Genomic DNA, 14474 nt, shown 5'->3' on the forward strand with positions numbered 1-14474 from the left:
CCAGTGGATTGCTGGTGCGATGCCGGGCAGCATCGTCAGCGAGACAACGCACTTCAAGACTGCTGATGCAACGCCATTGCATGTCGCGGCCGAGATGCCGACCCCGATGCCAACCGAGATGCCGCTGCCACCGCCTGCTGGGAAAGCTACCGGTGCGGTGCTGCGTCTCACCTGGACAACATTACCGTGTTTTCCGGACAGCCTACAGGTAGCCGAAGCAGTCACATACCATGACTTGACCATCATGCCGCCGTCACCATGGCAATAGGAGCGGCCCATGAAGGTGCTGCGCCACCGCCCACCACGGAGAGTGCGCCACTGCCGCACGCCACACACGCCAATGAAGGCGCAGACACACCACCGCCACCTGCCACGCGCACCACCTGGGGCATGCCGCCACCTGACGCAGAAGGCGCCGACACACCACCGCCACCTGCCACGCGCACCACCTGGGGCACGACGCCGCCTGCCACACGCACCACCTGGGGCATGCCGCCGCCTGATGCAGAAGGCGCGACACACCACTGCCACCTGCCACATGCACCGACTGGGGCATGCCGCCGCCTGATGCAGAAGGCACCGACACACCACCACCACCTGCCACGCGCACCACCTGGGGCACGACGCCGCCTGACGCAGAAGGCACCACCACACAACTGCCGCCGCCGCCCTCCGCAGCCGCCCCCATGGCAGCAGGTATGGTCAGCATGGACACCACGACAACGCCGGACACACCAGGTCAGTGTTCCAGTACAGCGACCCAATGTATCACGTCCATGCGAGTAAATGAGTGGCGCTGCCGGACATAACGGCCTCGTCGGAGAGGGGGCATTTGACGTCGACCCAAGTGTCTCCCCGGCTCCTTCAGGCCGTTATGCCTCGCCAGCGCCATCTCTTGAGTGTGTTGTGCGATGCAAGTGACGGTGACGTGCGACGTTTGTTTTCTTTACAGGATTTTACATATTATTTATTGTAAATATATTTTTGTTTTACGTTTTTGTACATATTTTTGCTTATATTTTATTTTACCTAATTTTGTATTGAAGGGTTTTGTATTTTGTAAGTTTAAATTGTTCACCTGGCGCCAAGGCCGCGGCTTTCGCCTGTGACCAATCAGCGTGTTCCGCGGGCTCGTGGAGAAGGGGGGAAGATGCGGGCGCTGAGACGCGGCAGGGGAGTGGGAGTCAGTCGTCGCCAGGACTCGGCAGACAGCGGTCACGCGAGTGTCATCGCTCTGCCCTAGCGGGAGGCAGTCGTGGACCCGGCACGAGAGGCGACGGACGTCTTGGTGACGCCGCTCCGGGACGGTGAGACAAGCGGGCGCGGTATTAGCACAGGTTCTAGACTTTTGCCGTGCGGAGATGTTTTCTCAACTTTTCAGTCGAGCTTGTTGATTTGCAGTCGCGAGTTTTCCTTTTATTATTCGCACACGCGTGTTCTGCTTTCAATTCGGGCGAGTCGCGATTAATTTTTTCAAACTGGTTATTCGCAGTCATAGGTTCTGTGTTTTTTTTTCATTTCTTTCTGGCCAGTGCGGAGTACAGTCAGACAGACATCCTATCACACGCGGGTCATAAGAATTATATTCCTTACCGTGGGAGTGATAGTCATCACGGGCGGGAAGTCCCGTAATTTTCTTAACCAGAACAGTGCGCGGAACCGGGTTTCGACCCACCTTGAAATAGTCACAGGCGGAAACGTGGCAGCCCCATGTAAAGTGTTCGGATTCTTGAGCATAAAGGACCATCAAACTTTATTAGAGTTGTTCTCATTTAATCTCTGGAGACTAAGTTCCTCGGCCACGCGGCCTGAACCCCCTCTCTACCGAACCCTGAGTAGCCGGCAGTACAGCAGCATTGTCAGGAACTAGTCGACCAGACCACGACAATACAGTAAAGTTTAAAAAATAATAACACAATATTATTTGTGCCTAATAGCTATTAAAAACAAGATGGTGACCAACGATTAATATATTTCCCTCTTAACTTTACGCAAACATTAGTAAATATCGGAATCTTCTAAGGCTAATGTTCTACGCTTTGTTATTAGAAAAAACACATAGAGTTAGGAAGAAAGCATATAATTTTCTACACAATGTTACTTAGATATTTCGATAAATCGTTTTAATTATGTCGATTAAATTAAATCCTTGCTGAAAATATCGATATATTTGATATATCAGTCTTGACGTCGTCCCAAGTGCTCCTCCGGCTCGCTGATGCAATTATTGCCCGTTGCTGCTTCAGGCTTGCGTGTGCGCCAGCGCCCGTGCACAAAAGTGTAACAAATGGCCTTGGCCGAGAGGGGAACGCCCTGCAGAGGCACCATCATAACAGTAATGTGCCTTTCATAAGGGTTTTATTTATGTAATTATGTGAGTGTGTAAATATCTATTTTTGTTGTGTACCTGTAGATGTGTTTCCCGGGCGACTGAGTCACGTCTTCCTGCCTGTGACCAGTGGCGGATCCAGGATTTTGGTTTGGGAGGGGCTTGAACCAGCTGAGGCTAGGCTTTATCAAGGCAAACACTAAAACAATAGTGGACCCAGATGCTTTTGGAGGGGGCTTGAGCCCCTTAGCCCACCCTCTGGATCCGCTACTGCCTGTGACCATGTGGCCTCCACGCACTCGTCACGAAGGGAAGAGGACGGATTCATGTGCGCGCGGCAAGGGGGGAGGCCGCTGAGACGTTGCGGTACGTGGGTCGAGTTAGTCGCCTGAGTGGGATGAGAGAGTGCGGTCGCCAAGTTGTGAGTGAGAGTCGAACGGACACTGTCAGTCGTGTCACCGTTGTCACGTCACCATCATTTGCGTTGTCAGTCACGTCACCGTCAGTCACATCACCATCGTTCGCATCTGCAGTTACGTCACAGTCTTTCGTGTCATCGTCATTCGCGTCACTGCCAGTCACATCACCATCATTCACACCACTGTAAGTCGCGTCACTGTCGTGTCACCACCAGTCGCATCACTGTTGTGTCACCGCCAGTCAGGTCACTGGTAGTGTCGTGTCGCGCATAAAGTGTGTGGAGCCGGGCCTCGCCCTGATGGACTGTCACAAATGGGAGCCGTGACAGCCCATGTACAGTGTATGACGTGTGCAGTAAACACAACTTAACGTCATAAACTCTTTTATTTCACCTGAGTTAGACTAGTTCCCTTGCCACGTGGCACGAACCTTCTCTGCCGGAAAAGCTGGGCAGCGACTCCGAACCACGGGAACAGCCCTCACGTCGACAGTCTATTATAACTTTTACCTGCTTTACTTATTATAAAATTAATATTTAAGTGTATGTTATATTGAGTATTGATATATATAAGCTAATATAAAGGAATGACCTAATACAAGTTTAATCTGTTCCAGCAAAAGTGAACACAACTAATTTTATTTTATTTTTTAAATTATTCAATCTTAGCTTTTCCTGTATTTTAATAGATTTATTCCAACTTTTTGACGTGTTAATGTCTTAAAAATCATTGAACGCCGGCAGCACGCACGAAAAAGCATGACTCATTGTCACGTTCCCCCTGAGCCGCGAATGCAAGCGAGAGCGCGGAACAAGCGATAGAGAGGCACGATCGGCTTGTGACGCATCTATCTTTCTTCCACTCCATCGGCCGATGCGTTCGAGTTGAAGAGTGACAGCGGCAGCACACAACCTACACGTGAACTGTTTTGTCAACTGTTTATAAAGTGAAGTGAAAAATTAATGTGGTCTCCATTGTTTATTACAACAACAATTGCGTCAAAAAAAGTAATTAATTCTTACAATTGAAGAATTTAATTAGCGATATAATCTCATATATTTGTTCTTTTATTATTAAAAAAAAGTAGCATCGGTCGGCGAGTACAGTAATAAAAGATTATGTTACAATTTTGACTAAAAATTATTCTCATATAACCGATCATATAAAAAGTCAACTGCTTTTATTTAGTATTCAATGGAAAATATTTTAATTTTCAATTAACTTCTTCTTTGTAGTATACAAAATAATGATAATTCAGTGTTAATAATTCAATTCAATTCATAAATGTATGCAATTTTTCATCAATGTTAGCTTACGACCTTATTACGTGAAATTATTGTCCGTAAACCGACTTTACAGACAACCCTCCTTTTTTTAAATTTTTAATGAGGTAATTTTTAATTTATTGTTATTGTTTTAGAATTCTGAAGATGTTCAGCAAATAATAAGCAAACAAACATGTAGAAAAGATAATAATGGCTAAAAAAATAATTATTTGTATTTGATTTCACTGGTTAGAGCGAAATCTACTATAGGTAATATATTAATGATAAACTGAAACAAGCATAAATATATTTTTGTTTTTTATGTAACTTAGAAGCTTTTTTATTTTTCAACCTTTTAGTTTTTATTAAAAAAAAACATTATTTTATTCAAATTTGATATTGGAAAAAAAATATTGGTATTGAAAAGTATCATCACTAAAATTGATAATATTCTATCGATATATTGAACCAGAAATATCGATATTTCCGGCATATCGATGTTTATTGTTGTAATCTCCCAGCCACGGCTCCCATGTGTTTTTGTTTTTATGGTAAAACCCGGGAACTTGGGAAATGAATTGTTGGTGAATAGTGGTTTCTACTAGTTATATGGTCGTTAAACATTATTACTCAGGTGGGAAGATGTCATTTTTAAATCTGGCAATTTTTACCCTTACGTAATTTATTAATTTAAAGAAGTGATAAAACGCTGCAGGTAAATGAGTGCGCTCTCGACGCTAGTTCGGTTAACTTCCAGAGAAGCAGACTACTAAATTGTTTAGCTAGAAGCAGACTACTAAATTGTTTACATACTTAAAAGTAGGAAATAGTAATAAAAAAAAAAAACTAAATGAGTTTTTGGTCGCAGCGGTTTTAACTTAGTAAAATAAAATCAAATAAAATAAAATGTGCGTTAGAAATTAAACATACCATTAATAATCCATTTGAAGGATACAGCAAAAATAATTCACTTTTCTTTAACGCACTTTGATTGATTGAGATACACTTGTGATTGGCTTTCCGCCCGGTGGCAAGAAGTCTCCCCCCCCCCCCTCACCTACTCCCCCTATTTCTGAAGCCTCTTTCTCTAGTCCTTACTCTTCTCAGATCCAGTATCTTTCCCTCAATCCCATTCCACTCCCGCCCCGCATTCACCAATACTTGCTTTCCTCTTTCCATTCTTTTCCACTCTCGGAATCTTCCACCCATGATCCCTCGTTATTCTATACACCCCTTTATTCAACCTGTCGCCCAGCATCCGCCAGCCTCCCCCCCCCCCCCCCCCCCCCCTCAATTGTCATCCTAAAAAACTTCACCAATCTCTCTAATTTCCTCCTTGTGTGTAGTGTGGCCCACACCAGTTCCATCACCACAAAGGCCTATGTGTCTAAAACCTTCGCCCCTTTTGTTGATATTTATCCCCATTTCATTTGCCCTCTACTAAACTTCCAGCTTCTTTAAAACTTTCTGCAGGTGTACCGCTTCCCCCACAGTTTCATAGATCATGTGCAGTCATCAGTGAACAGTCTCAGCTTGCTTTCCAATTCCTCCCCAACATCGTTCATCGTGATTAGGAACAGCAAGGGCTCCATAATGCTCCCCTGCAGTACCCCTGATGTCACATCCCCTCTCTTCTGACCATTCCATTCCCACCTTCACCTGCTGTTTCCTATCCCTCAGGAAGTGGCCTGTCCAATTCACCACTCTACTGTCCTCTATCAGACTATCAACGTCCTCCATCACCTTGTGTGGCACCCTATCGAAGGCCTTCTCAAAATGAATAAAGATTGTGTCTACCTGTTTGCCCTAATCCACTTCCTCCACCAAGTCCTCCAGTAGTCCAGCCATCTGCATCTCACAGAAGAATCCCTTCCTAAAGCCGTGTTGCCTCTCATCCATCCATTCCAGATCTCCAATTTTTATTACTATATACCCCACTATCAGTTTTCCCATCACCTTCACTGCACTCGATGTTAGGCTGACAGGTCTATAATTTTCTGGTTTTTCCTTACCTTCACCTCCCTTGAAAATAGGCACCACCACTGCCTCCGTCCATTGTCTTGGCAGCTGTCCCTCCTCCAGTGGCTGCGTGTATAGTACTTGCAAGTATCTACAGACCTCCGTCCCTCCTAATTTAGATGGCTGGTTCCTATCTCATCGGGTCCAGCCGCCTTCCTCTCCTTTAGCCTACCCACCTTCCTTATCACCTCCTCGATCTTTATTTCCCGGTCTCTCTCTCCCCTTGGCTTCTCGCCCTGTGCTCGATACCATACCTCTCCCTCCACAAAAACAGACAGGTATTGCTCCTGTGGTAATTTTGCCTTTTCAATCCCCCCACACTCGTGCCCATTTCTCCCTCTCAATACTGGTAGCCCCACCTTCCCCTTTACTCTTCTGACTTAACGATATAGATCTGCCCAATTCCCCCTACCCCTTTTATCGATCAGCCTGACCATTTAGCCGCCGGTGTGTTGTCTGAGGCTGTCAGTTCTGTATCTTTGCTTGTGGATAAAGTTTCACATATTTACTCACTATATTTGAAGTAGAATATTTATTTGTGAAATTGAGAAACCTGCAAACTGATATATGTTGGTGTGAAAAACATTTTAAGTGGATACTGCCTATGACATATTTTTAATAGAAATAATACTAGATAGTCTGGTTTATAGGACTGGACGTAACCAGTTTTTCCATATTTTTTTTTCTTTCAAACAAAGCACAGATAGGCAACATATCTGTACAGCATCCATCTAGTGACTGGCCCATGTAGTTCACTTGGTGTTCTGCACGTTGAGTTTACAACACAGTTTCTTGTTCGTCCGTGTATTTTGACGTCTCAACGGGTCAACCGCCTCGTTTTTTACTCTCGTCTATTAGTGGCTTAAGGCACACCTAACTGTAAAAAATAAGTTGGCTTAGAAGTAAGTACTGTATTTAGTTTTGTGGTGGTGACCTGCTGGCTGTGTTGTAGTTGATGGCATTTTTCAACACCTGAGTGAACCATGTGGAGGTGGGTCGGGGAGTGGTGGTTTACTGTGAGGTGCGATGCTCTGTGGCAGATGGCGGCTGTGGTGCAGGCTGTCGAGCCAGTGGCAGCTGCAGATGCTCTCTCCGTGGACACCTTGGACACAATGGATCCGATGAAGGAGGAGTTTCAGGACTCGTCCTTCAATGTGTACGCATCCGGCCCCGGGGCCAACTTGGACTCCGCCCTGCAGCCCTGCAACAGGAGGTGGGCTCCGATACAGGACTTTTGAGAGATCCTATCCGACAATCAATCATTAGGGTCATCATTGCGGTGTTTATTTGGTTCACTGTTGTTTTTAACACATTTCACCAGTGTGTTAATTTCTAGTTGGTTCATGTTTATTTCAACATGTCCTGAATCCCTGCTTACTATCTACTTCCACTTGAACTTCAACTTGAAATTTCCACTTGCAATTGGGCTTTCACCCAGTGGCAAGGTGACCCCTTACTTCACTCTGCCTCTCCCTTCAGCCTTCCATTATGTCGCACTCCAATATGTCTCATTTAAGCCCATTCCACTTCCTCCCTGTCCTCACCAGGAATGAGTGCCTTCCTCTTTCCGTTCGCCTGCACTCCCACTGGGGCTTTCGCTTGTGATCTCTCCTTCGTTTTTACCCACTTCTGTGCACCCTAGTTCCCCAACCCAGCCTTAATCATCTCAGAGGGCCAGTGCAAATCACCCTTTTGTCCTTTCTTTCTCCTCCACACACCCTTAGCCCATCTCGCTGCTGTGCACTGCACTTTCTCCAGCGCTCTTATCTCCGTCAACTAGGTATGTGTCCCAAACTGCAGCAGCATAACTTCATCTTCGGCCTGACTAGTACACCTTTACCCTCCGTCCTGTTCCCTGCAGGGTCCGGCCTAGCAGCTCCAACCCACCCCCGCCTCCCCCTTCATCCCTTCCTTATCACGCGCTGCAACCGTTTTGCCCATCGCAGGTTATTTTGCAAAGTTACCTGTATCTCTGCCCCTTCCAGCAATAAACTTCCTTCGATACCTTCCTCTGTCTCTGTGTTCCCCTGATCCTCCAGTTTTGCAGGCAGTTGTGTTGTTGCTGCATGCATGTGAAAATCAGCACTGATGTACACCTGGCGACTTGTATTCATTCATTTGTTGTGACCAGGGTTAACTTCAAAATAGTATCTAACTACGCTTATGTAAATATGTGTTCTAATTTGTCACTAAAAACAATTGCTAACTTTTCAAAAATAACGTGAAACTTTGTTGTAGAGTTTGCTGTTAGCTTAATAGCATGTTCAGCAGTCAGTGTAAATACGGTTAGTCATTTGCAGTGATGTACGTGAGTTTTCCCAAAGATTGATTAGTTTCAGGTAATAATAAAAAAAATACAATTGCACAAGTAAATGCACAAATTTTCGTTTTTCTGATCCTTCCATGCCAAACCTCCTGTGCTTCCATGTTTTTTGCTTGTGTGTTTAGGATCCAGTCCAATCTAACTCTGGTTTGATAAATGTTTTTTTCAGAGCCACGGGAACAGACAGGGTCTATCGCTTATACATTAATGGACTGCCACAGGGTTTGTCAAAGGTATTCAACTTTGTTTTCTCATTCTATGTTTGGCAAGGTTTTATTTTACATGGAGATTATGTGATTTTTAGTTTGATCACATTTTCATCAAGAGTTTTTTTTGCACATAGTTTATAAATAAGTTTTTAATTCTCAAAGTTAACTGAATTTGGCTGTCACTAATGTCAAATGTTTGCTGGTCTAAAAATGTTTAATGGAAATGTTAATTATTTTTTTTCATAAATGTGTCTAGCATGTATTTTTTAGTATGAAGATGGCTAGGAAATAACTGTTATTTATTTTGCAATCACGGCCATACATCACACCTTCATCGTTATTTCAGTGCAATAAAATGTTGCCCTCTAATCGCTGTCAAAAACACAGCAAGATTGTACACCAGTTCTGAGCAATGTGGTAATGTTGAGTCGTAAATGAAACTAAGTTAAATAAATGTAACAAGATAAAATAATCAATATCATAAACCTGACCATCTTAAAATTTTATTAAGTATCAATTCTCTGAAATTCATATCCAAAAATAAATTAGCATGTATTCAACAAAGTACTGAAACTAAAATAACACAGTTACTTAATTAGTGTCACATACTGTTAGGTGCCTAACACTACATTTGAGAAGGATCAGTGATAAAAATAAATTATAGCTCGTGCATCAATGGCATTCAAACTTCCAGTTGTTTGAGGGAGAACGCTGGCCAATCGTCAGGCTGGTCGGCATGGAGTAGGCTCTAAAGTACAGCCTAGCGATACCTTCTTGAATTTATAATACAGTAGAGTCTTCAGTAACAGAGTTCATGTGGACCGCAGCAACCTTGAATAAGCTACATTGTAGATGACACATACAGTAAGCAAATTGTTTTGGTTTCAGGTAATTATGAAGTGGTATTCATTTTTTTTACGTAAACGGATAAACTTAAAGAGACATCAGAATTATCTTGTGTCTACCAGCGTTTATTACATAAATCTCTCCCACATAGCTGGTTGTCTGTTGCTGCAAGTATATCAAAATATGAAATCCATTTTATTATTAGTTCAGCCTATTATGTGTGCTATAAAAACAAATTTACCCTCAAAGAGATTTAAATAGCATGCAATGCTTGGGTTACAAAATTTAAATTAGAAGAAAGACTTTATAAAAATAACCGAATGTGAAATGAAGTGCTCATATACTTTTGGTTTTATAATATTGATTTTTTTTTATCTATATACTTTCCAAACATATTTAATAGATGGTTTACCTCATTACTATATATGTGGTAGTTATTTTGTAGTCTGGTATTTGGTGTTAACTTCATCATGTTTTCTGCAAATGTGTTTTATTGCATGTGTAAAATGATTACTGATGGGAGTGCCTGGATGTTGGTAGCACTGTATAGAGCATAGTGTAGCTTTGGCTAAATTCAAGAGTTATTAGGCTGTTTGTAATTGTTTATGTTTATTGCATCAGTTTTTGAAAACAATAGCCCTGAAAATGATTGTTAATAGAGTTTTTTTTTCTCCCATAGCGAGGACTGACAAACATTTTCTATAATTATGGGGTGCCCTTTGACGTGACCATATGCCGCGGTGCGGAATCAGGGCACCAGTTTGCCTTTGTGTCCTTCAGGACAGAGAAGTAAGTATGATTTTTCATTAATTATTTATAAATAAAGATTGTTCATGTATTACCGTGTTAATCATATCTCTATCTCTATCCTTCCATTCTTCTTTTTCCTCTTAAAAGTTATGTAAAATATTAAGAGCTGTCTTTGCAGTCATATATGACCGGAATTAAATGGGACTGTCAACTATTTTAATTTTAACTTAACATTTTTACATCCATACATACATGTACACACATGTCTTAACATGTTCCATTCAAGATCAGTTTTCGTTTAACTAAACAAACTGAAAAGTAGTTTAAACAGCATTTTATATATTGTGTGTCTAATTGAAAGTTATTGGTCCTAGTTGTTGGCCCTACTGTATTTTGAGCTATTAATGTTGTCAATACCGCAATAGCGTGAGCCAAGACTCCAATACTTGGCCGTAAACTTGCTGTTAAAATTAGGAAAGTCAAATTGTAATTAATGGTTGGCTTCTTCGTAAGGCTGGAAGAGAGGTTAGTTGTATGACCAAATCATATTGTGTTACAAAGAAGAGAGTGGTAACCATCTTGGATCAAAAGTTTTTTTTTTTGTTACACGCCTGCATTTAATTTTTAACTATTTTTCTGTGGCATGGTCAAGCTTATTCTAGACTGCCAGACATTGTTAGTGGTTGACTCTTTTTATTTTACTTTAAAAAATATACCTGCGATGGCTGACATAGATTACGATATTACATATTGTGATCTTAAAAAGTTTGTTTCGTTGGGGGTAAGTAGTTATTTATTAGCTTTTGCAGAACACTTGTCAGTCGTAAAGAACTGAGACATAAATTTATTTTGGTTTTCAAAGCCGGGCAAATGCTCTGAAATGCAGTCTGCATAATTGCTTGCCTGAAAGTGATACTGTTTCAATTGGTGTTGTGGTTGCGCAGGGAAGCTGAAAAAGCCATACGAGAACTGCACAAGAAGCCTCCAGTGCACCTGCGAGTGGAGTTTGCCCGCAGCGAAGAGGACAAGGCACGACTGTTGAAGGAAGAGGCTGAGAAAGAGCTGATATGCAAGATATTGAAAGACAAGGGTCGGTACGAAGAACCCTCTTACACCCCTAAGTACGTCTTTCATCATTCCATACTATGTACTTTTATTTATAAAAAAAAAGTAATGTAGTGCTAAATCACTTAAATTTATTGTCATTCGCATTCGAATGGTTTTATTTAATTGTGCTATGTGAATTTTTTATACGTTATACATTTTTTTTTTTTACATTTTAGGTTTTGTTATAGTTGTTCTGTTCCAGTGTAAATTGTTGGAGTCAGAAATATTTCTTATTTGGGTGATTTAAAAGTGGTGATCTGCGGCACAGATTCCCGGTGCGGATGAGCGTCGCGATGCCCGGGTACCACCACAAGCGAGCGGACTACCTCGCCGACCAGGCGTGGTGCGACGGCGCGGTGCCCCGAGGGGCCGGCTTCTACCGCCCGTACGCTGAGACTCCGTCCTCAAACAGCAGCAGGGTGGTGCTGCGGTACCTGCGCAGCGACGAGGAGCCCCGGTCGGGCCGGGCGGTGGCGCTGGGCCGTGGCTTCTGTCGCACGAGGTGACCCCCTACCAGCTCCCCTGTAGTCTGCCCGTGGGAGCTCTGCCTGTCTTGTTCACTGTTACTGCCACTCACCTGCGTGTTATGAAACTATCAAACTGCTCAAAACATACCTAAATGCTTAAAACTGCTCAAAAACATGCCAAAATACAGGAGAATCCAGTTATAGCGAGCACGGTAATAGCGAGAACACGGCTATAACGAGGTCTTTTTGAGGAACTTACGGCGTGAACGCGTGAAGCGCGCTTTGGTTATTTGTCTGCTTTATCTCCACCCATCTCGCTCGCCACTAGACATCTTGCCATTGACACCTGTCACATTCAGCCGTGCAGTCGCCACCTAAGCGCGTGGCTTTAAAAATAGAATCCCGTCCTTTCTTTCTTTTATCAAACTTCCGCTTGGCTTCAAGGCCAAGGTATGCTCGACTTGAATAAACCAAGTCTTTGAATATACACATACTTGTACGCATTTCTTATTACATATTTAGAAATTAAACAAAATCTATTTTTTCCCGCCATTAAACATAATAATGTGCACTTTTTTTAAATATAAATGCTCTTAATTAATTTGTTGGGACATTTTCATTAACGAATAATAAAATTGTTTATAACTATGTTAGGCCAAAAAAGTCTGAGCCGTCTTTATACTTGTTGCTAATTGATCGCGTTAATAATACACAAATATTTATAAACCTGTTTGGAATTATTTCAGTCGTGACACGTTTACAAACACGTCACGTTATTTATTTTACTATCTGACAAATAGTAGGCACTACAGTATTTTTTTCCGAATCGCTCAGACAGTTTTCTTGTAACTTTTGTTTAGGTTCGGTCAGTTGTTGGGGTATCTGTCCGGGAAGTGGGTGGTGATGGTTTGAGTTTAATCACAAATTTATTTTCTAAAAAAGTTGACAGGTTTCTTTAAATGAAAAAAGTATAGTTTTCCAGCGACTATTTCGTTTGAGGCGTACGTGCGTTGCCGCACTCCTGCTTTTTTGTAAGGAATTAAATCGTCGCGCTACACTAGCGCTGCCTGTTAGCAATATCCTGAACCAACCTGGCCGCCAGCAGACAGCCCGCGTCGACAATAGATAGCAGCACAATGCTGCGTCGGCCGCGGGCCAAGCCGAGTAATCGATTGCAGGCTGAGATGCTATACTTACGTGGCGTGGTAGGGTATTCTGGTTTTTTGACGCAATCGGTGATCGCATTCGTTCTTGTGAGGTATCGTTTTAAAGAGAATTCCCACATCTGCTCACAGAAATTAAGATTTCGTAAATATAACCTGTTATTTTCCAATTATACAGGTTTAAACACAATTTTTATGCTATTTTCGGTTTATTTTTATTTTTTGGGGGCCAAAATCTGTCCAATTCGGTTATAGCGAGGATCAAACGCGGAACCGTGACACCTCGCTATAACGGGACTCTAGTGTACAGTTTAGTTAATTCCCTATGGATTAGTGTTCGCATCCCCAGAAATTGGCCTCATAAGTAACGTGCACTCATTTTAATTGACTTTGACATGACTAAACCCAGAGTTTGTTTTTAAAATTATAAAAAATTTGTTTGTCCAAATTTTACTGACGAAAAAAATACCAAAGTATCGAGTTGTTGAAAAATAAGTAATACTATTATTGTTTTGTGATTTGGTTGTGTTTGTATGTAGACAAACATATGTGATATAAGTTTTACAGGTAAATGATTTTCAAAACATATCAGCATTTGCATGATCGGCAGAATGGATGATTACTAGGCCTGTGCGAACGTGTTTTTTCGTTTGAATCAAAATTGAATATCAAATTATTCTCATATATGAATATTGAATTGGAATAGTAAGAAATAGGGAAAAAAGAAAGTAAATGTACAGTGGAGTGGTTTCTGGGAAATTAGACAAATACGGGTAGTACTAAAGTGAAAGGTTAGTTGCAGTAAGTCAGCTAAAATAATTGTACTTAAAATATTTGTTAAAGTTTTAAATTATGAAAGAAAAATTGTGTTTTTTAAGTATGCAACTATCCCAGCCTAACTTAACCTAACCAAACAAACCAACCTTTCATTTCAGTTCCTATTCGACTTGTTGATTTATATTTTTTTAAATCCTATAATGCTCTACTGACCAAAAGTTTTTACTCTTCGAAGTTTTTAGTCTTATTATTGAATTCTGGTGTGTATAATAACCTTATTCATATTTGTAGATGTAACTTGGATGCTCAGAGTGATGTAGTGCTTAATTTTTCTATTTTTTCTTTTCTTTTTAGCAAGTGTCCTGTTGAACTACCTGGTCGATCATGCAAGTTTACCAAGCTGGCTGGTAGTGAAGATGTTAGTACAGCAATTTAAATATTATTTTTAACATATTATACTTGTGAAAATACCAGTATTTAAGTTTTGTTAAAAAAAAACAAAAAAACCTATTCCTTTCTTATCAAGTTAGCATGCATTGCTTCCTAGGACCTTCTGTCCACTGTAAAATAAATTAGAGCTATTAAAATTTGTAATCACATATCTACCTAGTGTATTATCATTTATTGAATAGTATGTAATTCATATTTCTGGACATGTAGCTGCTCTAAGCACAATTTCTTACATGTAGCAACCTGTTAGGTAAAATTTGTCATTAAGAAAATTTTCTAGTGGGTTTCTTGGGGTCACTGTTTTCTCCACGCTTTACAATTATTTACTTCATTTTGATTTTTGCAGTATT

General features: G+C 41.5%; 1 protein-coding gene across 1 annotated transcript in view; it reads left to right on the top strand.

Moving 5' to 3' along the window:
* The first annotated feature begins 4516 nt into the window (after positions 1–4516).
* The window catches only part of LOC134543175 (uncharacterized), a 53075-nt gene continuing 43117 nt past the window's right edge, over positions 4517–14474 (top strand). The window contains exons 1-7 of the mRNA XM_063388059.1: positions 4517–4647; positions 7073–7245; positions 8525–8588; positions 10090–10199; positions 11105–11281; positions 11536–11769; positions 14029–14092. Of these exons, the coding sequence (XP_063244129.1) occupies positions 7073–7245; positions 8525–8588; positions 10090–10199; positions 11105–11281; positions 11536–11769; positions 14029–14092 (822 nt within the window). The 5' untranslated portion in view covers positions 4517–4647. The remainder of the gene's footprint in view (positions 4648–7072; positions 7246–8524; positions 8589–10089; positions 10200–11104; positions 11282–11535; positions 11770–14028; positions 14093–14474) is intronic.

Source organism: Bacillus rossius (assembly GCF_032445375.1).
Source record: "Bacillus rossius redtenbacheri isolate Brsri chromosome 9 unlocalized genomic scaffold, Brsri_v3 Brsri_v3_scf9_2, whole genome shotgun sequence".
Taxonomy (NCBI): domain Eukaryota; kingdom Metazoa; phylum Arthropoda; class Insecta; order Phasmatodea; family Bacillidae; genus Bacillus; species Bacillus rossius.